This window comes from Camelus ferus, chromosome 24 (genome assembly GCF_009834535.1).
Source record: "Camelus ferus isolate YT-003-E chromosome 24, BCGSAC_Cfer_1.0, whole genome shotgun sequence".
Lineage (NCBI taxonomy): Eukaryota > Metazoa > Chordata > Mammalia > Artiodactyla > Camelidae > Camelus > Camelus ferus.
This window is the reverse complement of record NC_045719.1, coordinates 14,752,012-14,771,530: the sequence shown is the minus strand read 5'-3', so window position 1 is coordinate 14,771,530 and position 19,519 is coordinate 14,752,012. Positions and strand designations below refer to the sequence as shown.

At 36.3% G+C, this 19,519-nt stretch overlaps 1 protein-coding gene across 4 annotated transcripts in view; it reads left to right on the top strand.

Moving 5' to 3' along the window:
• The window catches only part of TRAPPC8 (trafficking protein particle complex 8), a 65,838-nt gene extending 50,033 nt beyond the window's left edge, over positions 1–15,805 (top strand). For all 4 annotated transcript variants that reach the window (XM_006187154.3, XM_014561290.2, XM_032467178.1 and 1 more), the window contains 9 exons: positions 814–961; positions 2,241–2,337; positions 3,580–3,645; positions 3,737–3,795; positions 5,645–5,818; positions 8,645–8,746; positions 12,006–12,151; positions 13,747–13,836; positions 14,758–15,805. In XM_006187154.3, coding sequence (XP_006187216.1) covers positions 814–961; positions 2,241–2,337; positions 3,580–3,645; positions 3,737–3,795; positions 5,645–5,818; positions 8,645–8,746; positions 12,006–12,151; positions 13,747–13,836; positions 14,758–14,992 — 1,117 coding nt within the window. In that variant the 3' untranslated portion in view covers positions 14,993–15,805. The remainder of the gene's footprint in view (positions 1–813; positions 962–2,240; positions 2,338–3,579; positions 3,646–3,736; positions 3,796–5,644; positions 5,819–8,644; positions 8,747–12,005; positions 12,152–13,746; positions 13,837–14,757) is intronic.
• Positions 15,806–19,519: the final 3,714 nt, after the last annotated feature.

The window sequence follows — 19,519 nt, the reverse complement described above, 5'->3', positions numbered from 1 at the left end:
ATATTTTGTGACAATGCCGTTGTCGGTTTTACCAAATTAGCCAGGAATAATTGTGCTACATTTTAAAACTTAATGAAATATTTAAAAATCATATAAGACTTACTATGAGAACAAAATGATATAGTATTTATAAGGACTAGTCCATTTTAGGTCCTCAGTAAATGTTAATTCCCCTTAGGAAGATCATGGAGAGTTCTCTGGCCAAGGCAACATAGAAGGGCTTTGTGGAATGTAGTAGTGGTGAAATGAGCTTCCAAAGAAAGTAAAGATTTCAGAATTTGGATATCAAGGGGGATAGACAAGAGAGTATTGGGTGTTCCAGGGAGTAATGGTATTATGTGAATGAAAATTTACAAGTTAGGGAATAGAAACTGAATATATTTCGTTTGCCTGCAGTGTAAAACATGTATAAGAGGGGAATAAACGTTGAATTGTAAAATTCTGTTGTGGAGAACCTGAAATGCCAGGTGGAAGTTTGAAATTTACTTGTTAGGCATTCTGTAACTTTGGAACTACTATCAGAGAAGAGGCATAATCAAGACATAAGAATATAATGATTATTTTCATATGGGTGAGTTTGATGAGCAGAGAAAAAGTCAAGGAGACTAGTAGTTTTCTTTCAAATCAAGAATAAAGAATTGAACTAAAGTTAGGCTAACTAGATAATTTTACCTTGTTGTATTTATCTTTTTTTGTTTTTTAGAGTATAAATGGTCCTGAAAATGAATAGGTTTTAAAAGCATTATTTGGAATTAGGGAATCATAACACAGGAGGAGGTTCTTCGATTAAATTTGTAATTTTTACTTCTTTAGTCACAGAATATTAAGACACACTGCAGTCATTTGTACCAGCCGATCTTTGAATGTACGTGCCACTGTCTGCAGAAGTAATTCTCTTGAAGATGAGGAGGGCAGAGGAGGAAATATGCTAGTCTTTGTGGATGTGGAAAATACCAATACTGTAAGTTGGCTTAAAACTAAATTTTGTTTTTAATTATATTCAAGTGTGTCCTCTATTTTTAGTAATGGATCTTTTTCCTTCACAAGACAGCATAATTTAGGAATGTTCATATAGAATAGAATGTGAAAACATCTTAATTCTCAGTTTGCTTTGTAATTTTATCCCTCAGTCCTTCAAATAAAAGGATCTAGTGGTATTAACATGGTACATAATCATATAGTATATAGCCTTGTATGCCAATAATTCAACCCAAAGAGATCTCATAAAGTGCTTTCTAGTCTCACCATTGAGAATTAGTCTTTTTTTTTTTGAAAACAAAGATGAAGCTTTACTTCCAATTGCTTTCTCATCAGTTTCTTCTGGAGAATAGTCTTTTGATGTAATTCAGTTTACATAGTTCTGTTAGGATTTCATATTCAGTATCAACTTGTTAACCCTTCACTTGTACATTTCTGGCTTTACCATTTCCTTTATATAAAGCATTTCAAACATTTGAGCATTCCTGTTTATGTACTCTACATATCAAAATGAACATTCTTGAAGAAGGGGATGTGATCTTATTAAAGTAGGATCTTAGCTTCAGATTGACTCAGTTTAGATACCTATTTGAAATGTTACTCATTAATTCTGTAATGTCCTTTTCTTTTACCTTCATAAATTTGTAACATCACTTTTTAGGATATTTAGGGTCAGTGTAGTCATACTTTGCTGATCTTACCCCCAAAATCAGTATTTGTAAGAGAAAGAACATTTTAATAATTCAAATTAGCTCTTATTCAGGAGAATAAAAAATTATATGCAACTTAAATCACTTTATGTATGTTGGCTGTATATTGGGATTCTATTTTTTGTTGTTTGTTTTTTGCCTTAATGGGAATGTGATAGAAAGATCAGAAGAAATAAAAAGAAATTGCTGTAGTTTTGATTAAAAATTGTCAATGAATAATTTTTGATATTTTAAAATACTACCAATAACTCATTATGATAGATTCTAATAACTGAATACCTTTCTGTATTTAAAAATTTGCCACTGAGAGTGCATTATAATTAAATATATCTCTTGGGCAAAATGATGACTTAACCTGTTTTAAAAATGTTTATAGAGATATTTAAATAACATATTTCTAAATTGTATATTGTTAATTTATTTCAAAATAAAAATTGTATCTTACGGTAATTGATACTGACTTTGGTAGTAATGTCTGAATATCATTCTCATTAGAATATTCTAAGTTAGTGCTTCTAAATCCTGAAGGATTCTTTTATTTCTTTTTGATAGAGTGAAGCAGGTGTTAAGGAGTTCCATATAGTACAAGTATCAAGCAGTAGCAAACACTGGAAGTTGCAGAAATCTGTAAATCTCTCTGAAAACAAAGGTTTGTGCCTTCTTCCTTCTTCGTAATAAATTCTGATATCTTCATTGGTTGATTTTTTCCCAGAACAGTACTGCAATATCATAAGATTGTTGGTGCTTTTCTTATAATTAACTTTTAAAAGCATTAAAATGTGCTTTCATTACTTTACATGGCTGTAAATCAAATTATCCATCTTAATTAAGTCTTTCCCATCTTTTTATTCCACATCTTTTCTATTTGTGTATTTTTTCTTTTTTAAAAAATTGAATAAGAATCAGTGAATACACTGCAGATTCACTAAATACATAGTTACTGTCAAAACTTCTAATAGTACAGAAACATATAGACTAGAACTGAAAATTTCTCTTTGCTATTGGTAAGCTAGTTTTTATGTGTATAACCATACTTGTATGTTGACTGGCTTTTCTGTGGATTTCCATACCCCTGTGATGTTCAAACAAAAGAACATGCACTCTCGTGATGCATACTGTTAAAGTGTTTTCCAAAGTATTTCTGTCAGTTTATGATCCTGCCAGTAATGAGGGTGTCTAGTGCTTGTAAGAGTGGATTTAAGCTGGAAAAATGGTGTTTACTCCTTCTGGAAAGAAATGTATGAGGCATCTTAAAAGATTTAAAAAAAGTTCAAACCCTTACCTAGCCTCACAGCAATCCTTATTTTTGGAATTTATACAAGGGAATTAATTGAAAATAAGAGAAGATGCATATATTCAGAGCAGTTTATTGCAAGAGTATGTTTAATAGGGAAAAACAATGTAGCTTTTATGTGAATTATGCTACAGTTCACATTATTTTGTGGTCATTAAAACTCTATTAGCTTTTACAGCGTGTCTGCAATAGCGGGAAAACGCATCATAGCAAAGTATGTGCATGTGATAATATTGGTGTAAACAGCCCATGTGAAATACTGAAGGAAGGGAGGAAACTATGATAGAGTGGTGGAGTTGTGGACTCTGGCTCCCGAGTTCTGATTTTTCAAACTTTCTGTTTACCTGTCATGTCATACGTATATATGAGTATCTGTGCACATATGAACATGTATTTCAAGAAAATTTAATCTTATCCTTTTAAAGAACTGAATGAGATTTGCTTCCTTGAGATGAAAGCAAAGATGTTTTTCTTTAAACATTATTTATGATTATGAAATATTTTCCAGTTGGGCTGAAGAAGTCCGAATAATGAATTATGCTTTACTATGTTATAAACTGAGAAAGATCTTTGAAATTATCTCTTTTCTCTTCCTAGATGCCAGACTTGCCAGCAGAGAGAAGGGGAAGTTTTGCTTCAAGGCAATACGATGTAAGGAAGAAGGTAAATTCACTTTACTGTCACCCTTTCTTAAATGATTCACTTTATATTTCATGCCAATGATATGATTAGTTTGTTTTCCTTTGTTTTTTAGTTGCTTCACAGTCCTCAGAAAAATACACCTTTGCAGATATCATCTTTGGAAGCGAACAGGTATGCAAATAAACACAGTAGTGTTTGATTTTTAAGTCACAATTCTGGAATATCTTGACTATTTTGGTGAAACTATAGCTTATTAATCCCCACATTCTTTGGTGGATATGCATGCTAGCTTTGTTGGGTTTTGCAACTTGTCCTTGTGCTCCAAAGCAGATGCTACGTGGAGTGTACCATTTTAATTAGTTATGTAAATTAACTTTCTTTTGAGATTGTAAGATACTCATGAGATAAGTGTAGTCCTTGGGATTACAAAAAGAAACAGGATTATTTGAAGGAACCTGTTTATTTGGGGAAATGGTCACAGTGGATCACATAGATGATAATCCTCTGGATTTTGGAATATCATGGTTCTGAGACCCAAATAGTAAGCTGTTTTATAATTTTAAATGTATTGTCTAGGGTAGTGATACTCTCAAATTAATTACATGTTGGAACCACCTGGAAAGCGGTTTTCAAACTTTGAAATCATGTGCATGTCACATTGCAGGTGTCTTGTTAAAATGCTAATTGTCAGTCAGTGGAACTGGATGAGACTTGGGGTTCTAAATTGCTAAGCACCCAGGTGATGTTGCGGTTATCAGTCTCATACCCTATTTTTTATCTAGAAAATTTTTGTAAAAATGAAAGGTTTGCCTCCCCACCTCTAGAGCTCTGGTTCATGATACTTTGGGTAGAGTTTGGGAATACGCACTTTCATTAGCCCTGCAAGTAATCTGAAGAGGTGATTTGGGGACCTGCTTTGAAAAATACTGGCCCAAATTTCCTGTAGTTGTGTGGTGTTACTGGTATTATTTCTTCTTTGTGCTTTTCCCCTTGATAATTCCTAATATACTTATCCTTTTGTATTTCTCTTATCATTTGCCTTCATCTGACTCACTCTTTGTACTGTCTTTTGAGGAAGCAGCTATTTGGAAATATCCCAGAACACCAAAAGTCCAATAATTCTAGAACAAGTATAAATTTTGGAGACACTATGCTTCCTGCATAGGTTGAATTTTACCTTTTAGGACTTCAGTTGTTTTTTCGGTCATGTCTTTTTTTTTAATAAATTGAAATCCCTAGAAACATCATCAGGACTCTTAAATTACATTAAGGTTATAGTTTTATTATATTTGTTATGAATAATTTTGTATAGGAGCACTGAAGGAGTAAATAAAACTTACCAAGCACTAGAGGTTAATGAGATAACTATGTGGACAGTGGTTTACCAGAAAAAGTTCATGTCTAAGGGGGAAAATCTGTATATTTATTAATATTTAATAACTAACTTGAATCTTAACATCTATATAATATAGTTTATAAAGCAGGAAATTGTGAAGTGTAGAGATTTTACTATGAAATACAGTATTCCATTAATTAAGGGAAATCCTGTAGTTCTGAGTCTGTTTAAAAATCTTTTCTCAGGTTCTTTGCCTTCAAGTATAAAAGCCAAGTTAATGCTGGTAACTTCATCTGCATTTTGTTTCATTGGCTATCACCTAGTGTTCCAAGTATTTGAATGAAACATACTTATTTTAATAGTAAAAAAAAATCATAATTTCTTTTCAGCAATTTAATTTTTATTCATTTTCTTAGAAATACCCATTCGTCCTACCTGGCTACCTGGAAGGTCACAGCTAATGTCATGGCAGTGTAGATTTATGATTTTGAGCTTTAAGATTCAGGGTAATTTGTACCAAATATTTCAGGTGTTCATGTCTTAGGGTGTCCTCCTTGCATTCAACCAGATTGATAAATTATTGAATAAGCCTTTGGGGTATATGTAAGTAGTAGAAATACCAATTTTGGCAGGGTATACCTAATTAAAAACATTTTATGTAGACAAGTGATTTTCTTTTAACAGATAGTAAGTTCAGCAAGCCCATGTGCAGACTTCTTTTATAGAAGCTTATCCTCTGAATTGAAGAAGCCACAAGCACAGTCGTCTGTGCATACAGAGAAACAATCAGTAGCGGATGCTATGAGATTAATTCAGAAGTGCAATGAGGTGGATTTGAATATCGTTGTATTGTGGAAGGTATGTATTAAACTATTTCAGCAAGCCCCACTTATGTTGATTCTTAAGCTGAAGAGTAAATGTAAACTTCTGTTTTTATTTTCTCTGCTTAAAATTTCCAGTTTCAGTGTTAAAGTTGTTTTATAACTTTCTTAACAGTTCCAAAATGACTTTTTTCCCTAAGAAAGAGTTCACTGAAATTAGATGACTTTCTTTTGTGTTGCTGTTACTTGTAACAGATACTGAGAATATTGTAGACTTGATAAGCCCCATGAAAACAAACTGTTATTAAACTCTTATATGGGCATTTTCAAACTATGAAAAAGGGAGCTTAGCACCGTGAATCTCTAGGTACCCATTACTCATTCTCCAACAGCCACTAATTTGTTGCTGTTCATATTTTATCTACTGCTTTAGCTCCTTTGCTTTATTTTCTTTTATTTTTACCTTCCTTTATTTTTTGCTGTAGTATATATATTTCTAATGATATAATATTTCATCTGTAAATGCTTTTGTATGTATTTCTAACAGATGAGGACTTTCTTGTTTAATATAACCCCACCATATTACTATCATCTCACCCAAATTAACAGTAATTCTTTATAATTATCTAATTGTTGATCTGTATTTTAATTTTTCCAGATTATTTGAAAATATCATTTTAATTAAAAATCACACACAGCAGACCACAATGAGGTTGTTCAGGCATTGGTCTTCCCTAGTTAAATGCAGTATAATACAGAAGAGGTTTATTTTTCACAGTGCATCCTTTTGTATCTTAAATATGTTATCATTTTTTAAAAAAATGATTTTACAGTAAGATTTAGGATCTTGACCAGGGATATTCACATGAACTATGTGAAGAAGTTTGATTTTGTGCCGATACAAGGCCTAACATAGAGAGACATGCGCATAGTAGATGATCAGAACATGTATTTTCAATTGATTCAGATGTTCTAGACTGTTCTTTTTACTAAACTGCATACTTTAAAATAAACTTTTCTGAAACCAAGCTGGCTTTGAGTTCTAATAAAACTGCTTAAGCAAATTGATACTTTTGTTGATTATAGAAAGTTGAAAGTGTTTAATGTTAAAAATGTAAGTTGCATATTACCAGCTTGAAATTAGACGTTCTTGAAGTTTAGAGTCAAGAGGATCTTATTTTCAGGCTCAGTAGCATTGCCCCCTAATGTAAAGCAGCCATCCATTAAATGTATAATAGACCTTTGGCTCTTGTAGCTGTCACTCCACAGATTCCTGCCGTGTAACAATCTAATATCTCTGAGACAAGAATTTGAGTATGTATCCTGTATTATGTACTCATTGTTGAGCCCACAGTAACCTTGGTTGGGGGGAATGGGTTATCTTTTTAAAAAATCACTCTGTATAGAAACCCATTAATAACATTGCTGATCACACGAAGAAAACTACCCACGATCGTGATGCTCCTTGGTTAGAAAATGGAAGTTTGAATGCATTACAGGATGGGATATTAAATTTGATAGTGCTAGTGTCTATGAGAAGTTTATTGTTCAACTTGTATGAGAAAGTGACTAGTAGATTTTTTTTTTAGTGAGGGCTGTAGGTAATGCCCAAAGGACCCCCTTGAGTGCAAGAAAACTTGACAAGTCATTTAAGTTGTGGAGTGGTGTGCATAGGAAACGTAGTACTCTCATAAAATATGATTCAGTAGAAAGCTAAGAACTTGGACAACCTTTTTTGTGAAAAAGTGTTTGGAAAGTGTGCAACTCCCAATCAATTTTAACCAAAAATAAAGGTTTGTTTTAAAAAATGAAGCCTTTGTGCAGGGGAGAGAATGCATTACGAGATTATGCATGGCTGTGGGTGGACTTTGGGTGGACTTTTGTTTGGTCCAAGTGAGACCACTGGAAAAGCTCTATGACCTGTCTCAGAACTCATCTGTCAGCTGGCATCCTCTCGAGGTTAAAGGTTACCCCATCAGGTATTTAACTCCTGCATTTCTGAGTTGTGCATGGATGGATGCTGAGCGGGTTCTGGACTGTCCTCTGCCTTAGTGCAGCACTTCTCCAAGTGTGATCCATGGATGGCAGATCGTCACTTTTTGTGATAAGTATAGGAATTGAAAATAAACATTTAGGAACATTTTATAGCATTTTGACTGAGTAATTTTGAGTCTGTGGAATCTAATAGTAAACAAATTGGGCTTGTCAAAAAAAAAATTTAAGCGTCTGTATATACTTAATGTGACAGTAGCAGTATATCAGCCATTTACAGATTTTATTTTCTCCAGGACAGAAGAAGTTCAAGAAGAAGAATTACGTGCTGGAATAAGTGTCTTAATGTAGATGAAATCAGTTCACTGTATAGAAAGAAGAAAGAAAAAAGTTTTTTTTTTTTTTAAAGCATATGTACTTAAATTTAAGATCTCCAAGGACATGACATTTCCACTTACAGGATTTATAATTGTACTCCCTGATTTTGCTCTACTGTGTGATAAATCCTGGTGCATTTCAGAAGCAAGACTATAAGAAAAAGCCCTTTGCCTGTGTATTGGCAGCCCAGTAAAGAGAAAAGCTTGGGTTATGGTATGGCACTGTTTATTTGGACTAGTTTCTTAAGCACTCTAGAGAAGACTGGAAAAGATTTCAAGATGTCTCTCTCAAATATCAAGGCCAACTGTTTTATATTGAGCAGAGCAGATTTTGACAGGTACATTATTGACTGAATGACTGAGTACAAGTAGAAATGCCGACACCGTGAGCGTTGATAACTGATAGATATTAGCCATAATACCTCTGCTTTCCATCTGATGTTGCATTGGTGACTGCCAAGCAGGGTAACATTTTTGTGCTTTGTACCTCTTAGGCATACGTAGTGGAAGACAGTAAGCAGCTTATTTTGGAAGGTCAGCATCACGTTGTTCTTCGCACTATAGGAAAAGAAGCTTTTTCACATCCTCAGAAACAGGTAACGGCAGAGTTTGCTTTGGGGCTTTCCTGTGAACTTGTAGGGTTTTTTTGTTTTTGAAGGTGCCTGGCTTCTGCAGCTTTTATATTGGGATTGAGTTGGGGGTTGGTGGCAGAAAGGTGATTAAAATTAGAAATGAGCATAAATTGATTTTAAAGTTCATTGGCATTTTATAAGAGTTTTAAGATCTGGGGTTTCCTTAGATATATTCTCTGTTGAATCTGGAATTCATAGTTATAAAACGAACTGATTTCCTTTAGAGGAAGGGGACCATATTCTCTATATTTTCTTGTTTGTTGTTTAACGGGCACACACCATGGCACAACTCCAGGGGGCCTGTCATACAATGTAAAGGATGGCCTCTGGAGTTGTGCAGCAGCTGGTAATACTGTTTATTTTCTTATTTTCCCTAAAATACTATTTAATCTTACAAAAAGTTCTCATAGCACATATAAATAAAATTTAAGCATATTTAGTCCTGTAATTCAGACAGTGACCTTGTATTGTGTTTATAAACAATGAATCTTAATTTTTAAACTTTTCTCCCTATTATTTTTGACAACTTTTTTTGGAAGTAATTTTAAAACTTAAAGCAAAGCTGCAAGAATAGTTAAAGGACTCTCTTCTGCCTCTCATTCAGGTTCCCCAGTGGTTAACATTTTGGCTGATGTGCTGATTTAGACAGTCCGTATTCACATGTCATCAGAGGTCTTAGTTTGTTTTTTCCTGTCCAGAATTTAGTCCAGGATCGTGCATTTCATGTACTTTTCTTGTCTCTTTAGTCTCCTTTAACCTGGAACAGTTTCTGAACCTTTATTTGTCAATTATGACATTGACATGTTTGAAGAGCATTGGCCAGTTACTTTAACGTAGACTAATACCTCTTTGGATTTTTCTCATGTTTCCTCGTGATTAGATTAAGGTTGTACATTTTTGGCTGAAATACTACCTAAGTGATGTTATGTCCTTGTCAGTGTATTGCATCAGAAGGCACGTGATACTGATTTGTCCCGTTGTCAGTGATGGACCATTTGATTAAGATAGTGTCTGCCATGTTTCTCCACAGTACAGTTACTATTTTTTCGTTTATATAATAGTAAGTAATATATGGGACTATCATACGTAATATGTGGGGACTGTGTAAATGTCTGATTTCTCATCCACGTTAAGTCCATTAGTTTTAGCATCCGTTGGTAGTTCTGTAATTTGAATCAATTTTTACTTTAGTGATTACTAATGGAAATTTTCTGTTAGGTTTAATGAAGGTAACAAATTTAATGCCAAATCTGTTTCTTATTTTAAGAAAGTTGTTTTTCTCAAATTGATTTGATTAATACAAGAATCTCAAGTTTTACTTGTAAATTGTCATATTTTGATAATTTGGAACATCTCAGACAAGGCAAGATTAGCATTTAGAAAATGAAACAGGGAAAGGATACAGCTCAGTGGTCAAGTGCATGCATAAGGTCCTGGGTTCAAGCCCCAGTACCTCCGTTAACAACAACAAAAAGGAAAATGAAACAAAGTGATTTCTATAAAGTATACTCTTGTTATATTCTTGTTTTACTAAAATACTGTGTAGGGCATATCCTTTTTATTTCTCTGTATTTCACCTTTGAGATATTTTATATTCTCTTCACATGATTAACTGAGTAGAGAGAGGCAGCAGGTTCATAATACTAAGAATAATGTATTTGGAGCCCAGAGACTTTCGAAATGATGACCTAATGCAAATTACTTGCATAACTTGATAAACTTCAGCTTATTTATAAAACAAGGGTAATAGTACTTTATGCCTTGCCTCTCCTGTGGTGGAACTGTCTGCCATGAAGTTGAATCAAATCCTTGTTGTGAAACTACTGTACGGATTGTCCAGCTCTGATTGTGAAGATACTCGTCATTGCTTTTAAGCTGGGAGGGAGGGAAACTTCTAAATATTCCCTCAGCAAATTAACATAAGGGTTTGGGTATCTTTTAATGGCCGTTGTTCATGTGGTTTCCTCCTAATAAGTGGCATGTAGAGAGTTATTTAGTATAATTTAGAAGTTTCAAATAATAGCTTGTTTTTCTTAGTGATTAGACTATTAAACAGTAGTACCTTTCTGGAACTTTTTATTAAAGTACAGCGTAACTGCAGAATAGTGACTAGCTCATTGACTTACAAGTTGAAGAAGACTCCAGTATAACCAGGATCAAGAAGGAGAACATGACCTGTGCTCTAGAAATTCTGCTCCTGCTGCCTTCCAGGCACATGTTTTCCTCCGCCACAGTAAACCTCTAGTCGCTTTTCTCTCACTCATAAGTCAGAAGCAAATTTAATTCTTGCTTTTGCAACTGTATAAATCAAGGGTCAGTGAACTTTTCCTGAGAAAAGCCAGAGAGTAAATATTTTAGACTTTGTTGGCCGGAAGGTCTTTGTCAGAATTACTCATCTCTGTTGTTTGGAGTCTAAAAGCAACCATAGCCAGTGTATAGACAAATGGATGTGATTGTGTTTCTATGAAACTTCCTTTACAAAAACAGGAGACAGGCTGGATTTGGCCTGTGGGCTGTAGCTTGTCAGTCCTCGTTATAAATCAGAATCTGACTAGGCTAGCAGGAAATTAAAAATCAAAATTTCCTAGACGGTGAAGGAAAATGGAGAAAAAATAACCAAGAAAGAAAATAATAATAGTAGAAATGGAACATTATTCTCTATTTTCATTTAGATGATGATGATATTTATTGAAATATTTACAGCTATATTAAGACTTTTACATGCATGCTAACCTTTAGTTAATATAGTTGAAACACTGTAATTTTTTAAACTCAACAGTCTGTTTTCAAAAATGAAATTTTAAAGCATTTTCTTTAACTATTAAAATAGATGTTGTACAATTGAGTGTCTGTGGGCTAAGTACTAAGCAGTTTTATTTGATGAGACCCACAACAACTTTTGAAATTATTATTGTGCACCCCTTTTTACATCTTAAAGTATTAAATAATGTACCCAGGATCCCAGAGCTAATATGTGCAGTTGTGCGATTGCAGGTCTAAGCCCAGCACGTCATAAATAGAGAATGAATACATGGTTCCAGCTCCTAGCTGCTTTGTCCTAGTGTGCACTGCATGTGATTCCAACTGTAGTTTAAGTAACAGCAGAAAAGGCACTGTTGATGCTTTGCGTTAGTTCTACTGGTTTTAACTTCCTTCATTCGTACGCCTGTACTTATTTTAACAAGGCAGTGTTTTCATTGTCATATGTTTTTTCTTTTCTCAGGAGCCACCAGAAATGGAACTATTAAAATTTTTCAGGCCAGAAAACACTACAGTTTCCTCAAGACCATCAGTAGAGCAGCTTTCTAACCTCATTAAAACGAGCCTTCACTATCCAGAGTCATTTAACCACCCCTTTCACCAGAAAAGGTTTGAGATTTGTCTTTTGTTAGGTTTTTTTTTTTTTACAGTATACACACACACGTGTGCACGCCCCCACAGAAACACACTCTTATTTATTTTGACAATGACATTAATCCAAATAGTGAAGAAGAAATTCGGAACGGTGTTGAGTCCATATAAATTGCTCTTAAGTAATTTTACCCTTGACTACGATTCCTATATGTTGCTGCTTTAGTTAAAAGATAGATACTACCTCAGCCACTTAGTTGCCAAAAATTTCCTTTTGATGAGCAGATTTGTCATTAAGTCAAAAAGAAGGAAAAGTATTAATATCATTTTGCTTTTGTTTTTGTTTTTGATATAGAAGTTAAACCTAAGACATGACTACAGTATAGACTCATCAAACAGTTTAAATTTAGACAGCGTCATTTACTTAAGATTTATGAGTGCGAAACTTTTGGGGAGAATTATGTATTTATAATTTCGGTAAATAGCTTGATTATACGAATTTAAGGTTCTAAAATAAAAAGTCCTAAATCAGATGATACTTCAAAAAGGTGCTAGTTTGCAGCTAACAGAGGACGGAGAGAAGTCTGTTCGTTATAAGTGAAGGTGTCAGTTTTGGTGCAATCATCCTGGATGGGGGTGGGGTGGGCTGGGCTAGAATAAGAGAGAGTGGTGACCTGTAGGACCGTGGTGTCTGAGAGATGAGCTAAGGAAACAGGAGTCCATGAAGAAGACGTTGAGAAAGAACAACCAAAGAATGAGGAAGAAAAGACCAGTGAGGAGAAGGTGGCATCACAAAGGTGGAGGGAGGACAGAGCAAGGAGAGAGAAGTGGTTAACAGTTTAAAATGTGACAGAAAGTCGTTCACTGGATCTGACAGTAAAGAGGTTCTTCCTGAGTTTTGAGAAGAATGTTGCTACATAGTAGGGGTGGGAGTGGAGGAGAGAACGGGAGAGAGATTATGTTCCTTTCTTATGTTCTTGATTTGAAGCCTGCACCAGTCTGTTCGTATGCCCTCTTCTGTCACTGCCTGCTCTCTCTCTCCTGCACTGTAGTCACTTATTAATTATAAAGTTAGATAAGAAACTAGGTTAACTGAGCAAATGTGTCCTCATAACTTGCCGTACAGAAATAATTCTTATGTTCTCCCAAACGTGATGGCTTTTATGCAAATTTGATAGAGAAGCAAATGTCAACCTAGGCCAAGTTCTCAAAATGAAGTAATTTTCGACAAACACAGAGAACAGGATTAATTGTTGGCATTTTTGTGATTTTTTTTCTTCTCCATCGATCTTTCTTAGTCGTGATTTTTACTTCTGTTTTTTGTTTTGGGAAATAACCACCTAGAAACATTTTGGTAATTTTTAAGATTAGCTATAATTAGTGGAAATAAAATGGTTTTGTGGATGTGTATATTCTGACACTTAGTATTTAGGCACTATTTACACAGTTAACTTGCCTTGACTAAGGGGTTAGAGCTCGGTTTTCTCCCTTACCTGAGTCTAATGGTTTCTGAGGAGCTTCATCTGTTAGGTACACGTTAAGTTTTATTTTCAAGGATTTTTTTTTTCCCCCAGTACACAGCTAACCTTTTTTGTTTACTTTTTTTTCCATAGTCTTTGTTTAGTACCAGTGACCCTTTTACTTTCCAATTGTTCAAAGGCTGACGTCGACGTAATAGTTGATCTTCGGCATAAAACAACAAGGTAAAGAATTTATTTAGGGCAAGTTTATTTTGTAGTTAAAGATTGATTTGAGAGCATTTTAATATTTTGAAATTATGCAAATAATTCCCTAATGTGGGTAGAGGAAGTTTGCTGAGGCATGCCCTGAGGTTTTGTTTGCTGTTACAGAAGTATTAGAATGAGTTACAGAGCATTGTTTTGGCACTTCAGTAGTGACAAAATGGAAAGCAGTTTCCAAAAGCAGCAAATTATTTTGGTCAGAGACAAACATTTTTATAAAAGTTAAAGAACTCTAAAATTGAAAATCAGCAAGTTCATAGTAGAAGGGGTTTTTTGTTTTGTTTTGTTTTCTTATTAGAAAATAATACTTAGCAAAAAAAAAAAAAAGTACAGGTCCAGACTCTCATGTCTGAATCTCCAAGAACTAGATGCTTTTTGGAATTTAGAAATTTTTGAACTTCTAGCAGAGCGATGTGAAACGTGTACTGGTTCATATTGTAGAAGACTCCAAACAGGATCTGGGTCAGCTCTCTGAAATCCAGACACACGTTGTGTGTGATGATTATGTGTATCACAAATTTATTAACTCATGCCTTATTGGGAGATAGAGGGTTGCTTTCCATTTTTCAATATTATAAACAGTTTCAATATTATAAGCATTCTTGTGTACATATTTTTATGTGTGGATAACCAGGTGGTTAAAAGCTCAGGTTTGAAATCAGTTTCCACCTCTTACTAACTGCTCTCGTGAGTGTTAAATGAGATAATTCATTCTTAGCATTGTTCCTAGAGTATAGTAACTGTTAATTAAACAGTTGGCATCATAAAATAATTTCTAGAAATAGAATTGCTAGATGAAAGGGATGTGTTAGTGGGACTTTGGGGAAAAGTTTATAAAGAAAAAAAGCCTCCAACTTAACCATTTTCCTCCTCCTGACTTAGCCCAGAAGCTTTGGAAATCCATGGATCATTTACGTGGCTTGGACAGACACAATATAAACTGCAGCTTAAAAGCCAGGAGATTCACAGTTTGCAGCTGAAAGCATGCTTTGTCCATACAGGTGTTTATAACCTTGGAACTCCTAGGGTATTTGCCAAGTTATCGGACCAAGTTACAGTGTTTGAAACAAGTCAGCAGAACTCTATGCCTGCCCTGATCATCATCAATAATGTGTGACAGCTTACAGATTTGTACTGAAATCCACAAGAATCAGTTTTATTTTACTGGATGGGTTTTTCAGCAGTATTTGAAATACCTAACTTGTTTGGGAGGTCGGTGTTGGATCACTGCAGAATACTTTTGACTTGTCAATTTGTTGATGATGCAAAGCACGTTGGACTGAGAATACTTAAATTCCTTTTTTGTATTTCTTTAAACCCTGATAATAATTTACATGCTCATGATACAGAATTTCAACATATCCATGCACCTTATTAAGCCCCATCTTAAAACCAGTGTCTAAGTCTGCTGTTACAACTTACTGATGGTATCTGAATATTAGGAGATGATTTTGAGGAAGAAAAGGCCATGTTGGCAGTACTCCTGTTAAGCCATTAGTCTGTAAATTCCAGCTTTACTGTGAAATTCCATAGAGTGCTAAATACAAATTTTCCTGTCTTGCTTCACACAATTCTCTAAAATCAGTTTTGAACTTTGGTTATAGGGTCTTGATACTTCATTATCTGGTGGTTCCTATGGCTTATACATAACTTTGTAAAAAGAAAACTTTTTTTTCTGATGCTTTGAGTATAGTTTTGGAAGGAGTATGACTTTTTCCCCCCCTCATTCATCTCGGCATAGAGTGCACTATTTCACAATAAGAGATTTTTGTCATTTAAATTATCATATTCTTTATTATGTAACTTTAACAATTGAGTTGATCTGTTTAAAATATAAATCTACTCAAGTTAATAAAAAATAAGCTTTTCAAAAATGTATTATATTTATAACAAATGTACTGTAAATAGAATAAAGACATGCTATTCACTGTATAGATTCATTAGATGCCTTCTTTAAAAAAAATTTGAGAACTTAATATAGTCTTTATTTAAAATGAATGCCAACCATATTATTATATCAGGTGCCAGATCAGTTTCCTGAGAAACCTTTATCATCTTTGTTTCCAAAATCGAAGGACAGTCTTGTTCCATAGTCCTTGGTGGCCATGTTAAACATGAGCAAATGAACTTTGTCTCTAAAAGCTTCATGTCTGATGCCCGGTTACAAATTTGGATAATTCCTTTATATCCTGGGAGGAAGGAAGATTGGTGCTTACTGAGCCTCTTGTAGGTACAGTAGCTCTGCAGCCTCTGGTGCTGGTTACAGCAGGCGAGGTAATTAGCCTTCCTGCTGAAGGAGAGTAAAAAGTCGGAACAAAATAGACGAAAACATTTCACTAAAAACAGTGTTATCAATATAGTCAGTTACCAACACAGTCAGTAAAATCCAGGGGAAGAAAGTCTGGAGAGGTGAGATCTGGGCCTCGTTTGCCTCAGGAGGCTTCCCCACTTAGGAGGAAGCCGCTGAGAGGCAGGGGCGGCGTTTGGCATACTTTGAAACAAGAAGGTTTGGTCAGGAGAAATCATTGAAACTGAAGCAAGGAGAGAAAAGGACGGAAAATAGACCCCAAAAAGGTAAGAAGCCTACTAGATGAGAGTGAAAGTCTTACATATGTATTTGGAGTCCTAGAAAAAGGAGAGGGTAAGGCAGAAGCAGTGTAGAATCTCTGAGCATGTTCCAAGACGGTTATTATCAAGTTAGATTAAAGGAGTTCAGTAAATCCCAAATGTAAGTAAGAAAGAACCGATATCCAGATGCATCATAGCGAAACTGCTGGAAGTTAAAAACAGTGGGAGGAAGTCTTGAGTACAGAAGACAAAACTTACTCGAACGGTAGGTAGCAATAATTCAGCTGATAGCTTTGATTTTTAAGCTGTAATAGATGTCACCCTTCCTAAAACTTGCAGTTCTCCTCAGTTCCTTACCTGCTTGAATTAATTATGCTGTGCTTGGTGGCAGGAAAGGACACGTCTGATAATCGATGTTTGTGAAAGGCAAAAACAGCGTTCTTTTTTGCATGTGAATGAATGGTATGTCTTAGTTGAAACAAAACATTCCACCAGGATGTAGTATATAAAACAGTCTGAAATCTTTTGAAGACTGTTAGTAATCTGTTGCTTAGAAAGTCTGCTTTCAAAATAACTTTTGGACTAGAGAAGGGGCATTTGGCTTCAAGAGGGAACAACAGGGAATTTTAGGGCAAAGCCCAGACAGGAACAAGAGGGTGTTTGGAAGGAAGGCTTCTGTTCTAGAAGGAAAAGGACTGTGGGTGGGCAAGAGTGGCTGCAGGAGCCGGCCTCAGCCTCAGCCTCCCGGGGGGGAGGAAACTGCACAAAAGTGAGGGGAGACCAATAAACCCCGTTCTCCAGGTTCAAAAAGACAGGCTTCAAAAGCCTGGGCACAGGGCAGCCCTGGAGAGCAGGGTGGTGGGTCCGCACGCTCCCGGCTTCCACGTGGGCGTCTCCTTCCTTCCTTCCGGGTGTGCGCAGACGGGGAGAGGAAGGTCACGTCTGGGGACACGCCTGTCCTCCTTGGAAGTTCAGGGCTGAGGCTTTACAAAGTCTGGTGAAGAGAGCAAATTTGAGAGGGGGAGAGAGGCATAGTCATGGTGTCCTGAAGGCTGTTGACAGCGCACCCGAGAGCCAGATCTTAATGTTCAGGAATTCAGGAATTCTGCGAACCCGTTGTTAAACACAGACCCACTGAGAAACCAAATTACATCAACTTACAGCTAAATACAATGCATTCAGAATGAAGGTAATACTGAAAATTCCTTCCCTGCTAAGTGTTTCACTGCAGGTAACACTGTTGTGTGTGTCTGTCGTGGGGCTGGGGGGGACGACCTAATGGGGTGATGCTGCGCATCTCTTCCCAGCCCCATGTTGTCTGGCTCTGAGAGCTTGAAATCGGCCATAGTGGGAACTCTGGCCCATGGGGAAGTCAAATGCTGCACCTCGGGGCTTGCTGTGTTGATTTTTGTTTGCTCTAGACCTAAGAAAGTGATGGAGAAAATGTTAATATTGCAGATTAAACTTCAAAGCATTGCCTGCCTGTAGCTGTCACATTATGAATAGCACAAATAGGTGAGCAAATACTCCTCCGGTGTCCGAAAACTGTTACCCAGGTCAGCAAAGAAGTTGCTCATGTCATTGATGAACTGGAGCAGACGTGCCTTCTCACTTTCCTCTTCCTCCTTAGGGTAAACAAAAATATCAGCCACCACCATACTGGAATTAATCCCATACATTTGTGAATTGCAGCCCAGGTTGGTTACCCAAGAGCTCAGTGTGAACCAGTGGGCTATAGGGAGTTTTACAGTGAAGGGGATTGCACATTTTATTATTGTTTGTAAACTGTGCTATAAAGACTGTATCAATTTTAAAACTTTTTTTCTTAGAGAATAATTTGGTAAACAGCACCCCTGAGGTTGTGGGCACAGATCATGAAAAAGTTAACGTTCTGACATCCACGTTGCACTTAGCCAAGAACTAAGGTGTCCTGTGGAATCTTCCAGCCTTTTGGACTCGGTAAAGCGGTGGTTCTCAGAACGTATGGTCACGATCTCTGGGGTAGCTGCTGAAAACGCAAATCCAGAGGCTGCCTCCTCAGCGGTTTGGTCTACCTGCCTCCACGAGTTTTGTTGATCTGGTTGAGTGTGGAATCTTACTTTTGTTTTGTTTGCTTTTTAAATCGTGGGGTTTGAACAAGCCCCAACTCTGACAAGGGGACCTGGACACCACACTTCGGGAAATGCTGCCCTGGGCAGCCTGAGAAGCACTGTGTCCAGATGCAGAGTTTTACAGAGTTTGTTCCTATCAAGTTTTTAGGCGCATCATGGAAATGGTATTATTCTTTGAAAGTTCTGGGTGGCTGGGCCAATGTTTTGAACATAGGTCCCCGAAAGACATGGCAAATGGCTCAAAGGTTAATTTTCTACCTAAGGATACTGAAATACAAATTGAGTTTACAATAACTCATTTGCTCAATTAGTTAAAGTAAGCACTACATAAGGTTGGGGTTGACACAACCCCAGCTTGCCTGTCAAATTTATTTTTTGGCCATTGATCATAACTACTAATTCAGTAGATTTTGGTGTTCAGTTTCGCCATTCACCATGGTTAGGTTCTCTTGGACGGATGTCTCATAGTAAGTTCAGATAAGTAACAGCTACCACTCTTAGGATAGGATGACCACTTAAGCTTTTACCCAAAACGAGGCATTTTGAGAGTGAAAGGGGGCTTTTTAACAAGCCTGTGGGACGACAGGCATAAACTGGGTCTGTTCCAGGCACGCTGGGGTGTATGTTCCCAGTAGCCTCGGCCGTCCTCCCTCTCAGGCCCCCTGCTGGCGGCTGTGTGACAATGAGTTCTGCTACACATACGAATACTGCACGTCACAAAGCAGTCACGTGGCTTGTTCTTAGACACTCGGGGAGGTCCTGTTCCCTTCCTGGCAGAAGTGTTTACTTGATTCAGATGTGATGAAGGGTGGCGGGATCCAGCAAGCCTTCAGATTGAAATCAGGTGACAGAATGTTCTGGTTACTTAGTGGCTGGAACCAGGACTGAATTTTCGCCCTGGGGCCGGGAAGACCACTCTGGTGGGTACAGGCAACTGGCGCACCTAGATTCCTAAACCTGTGTCA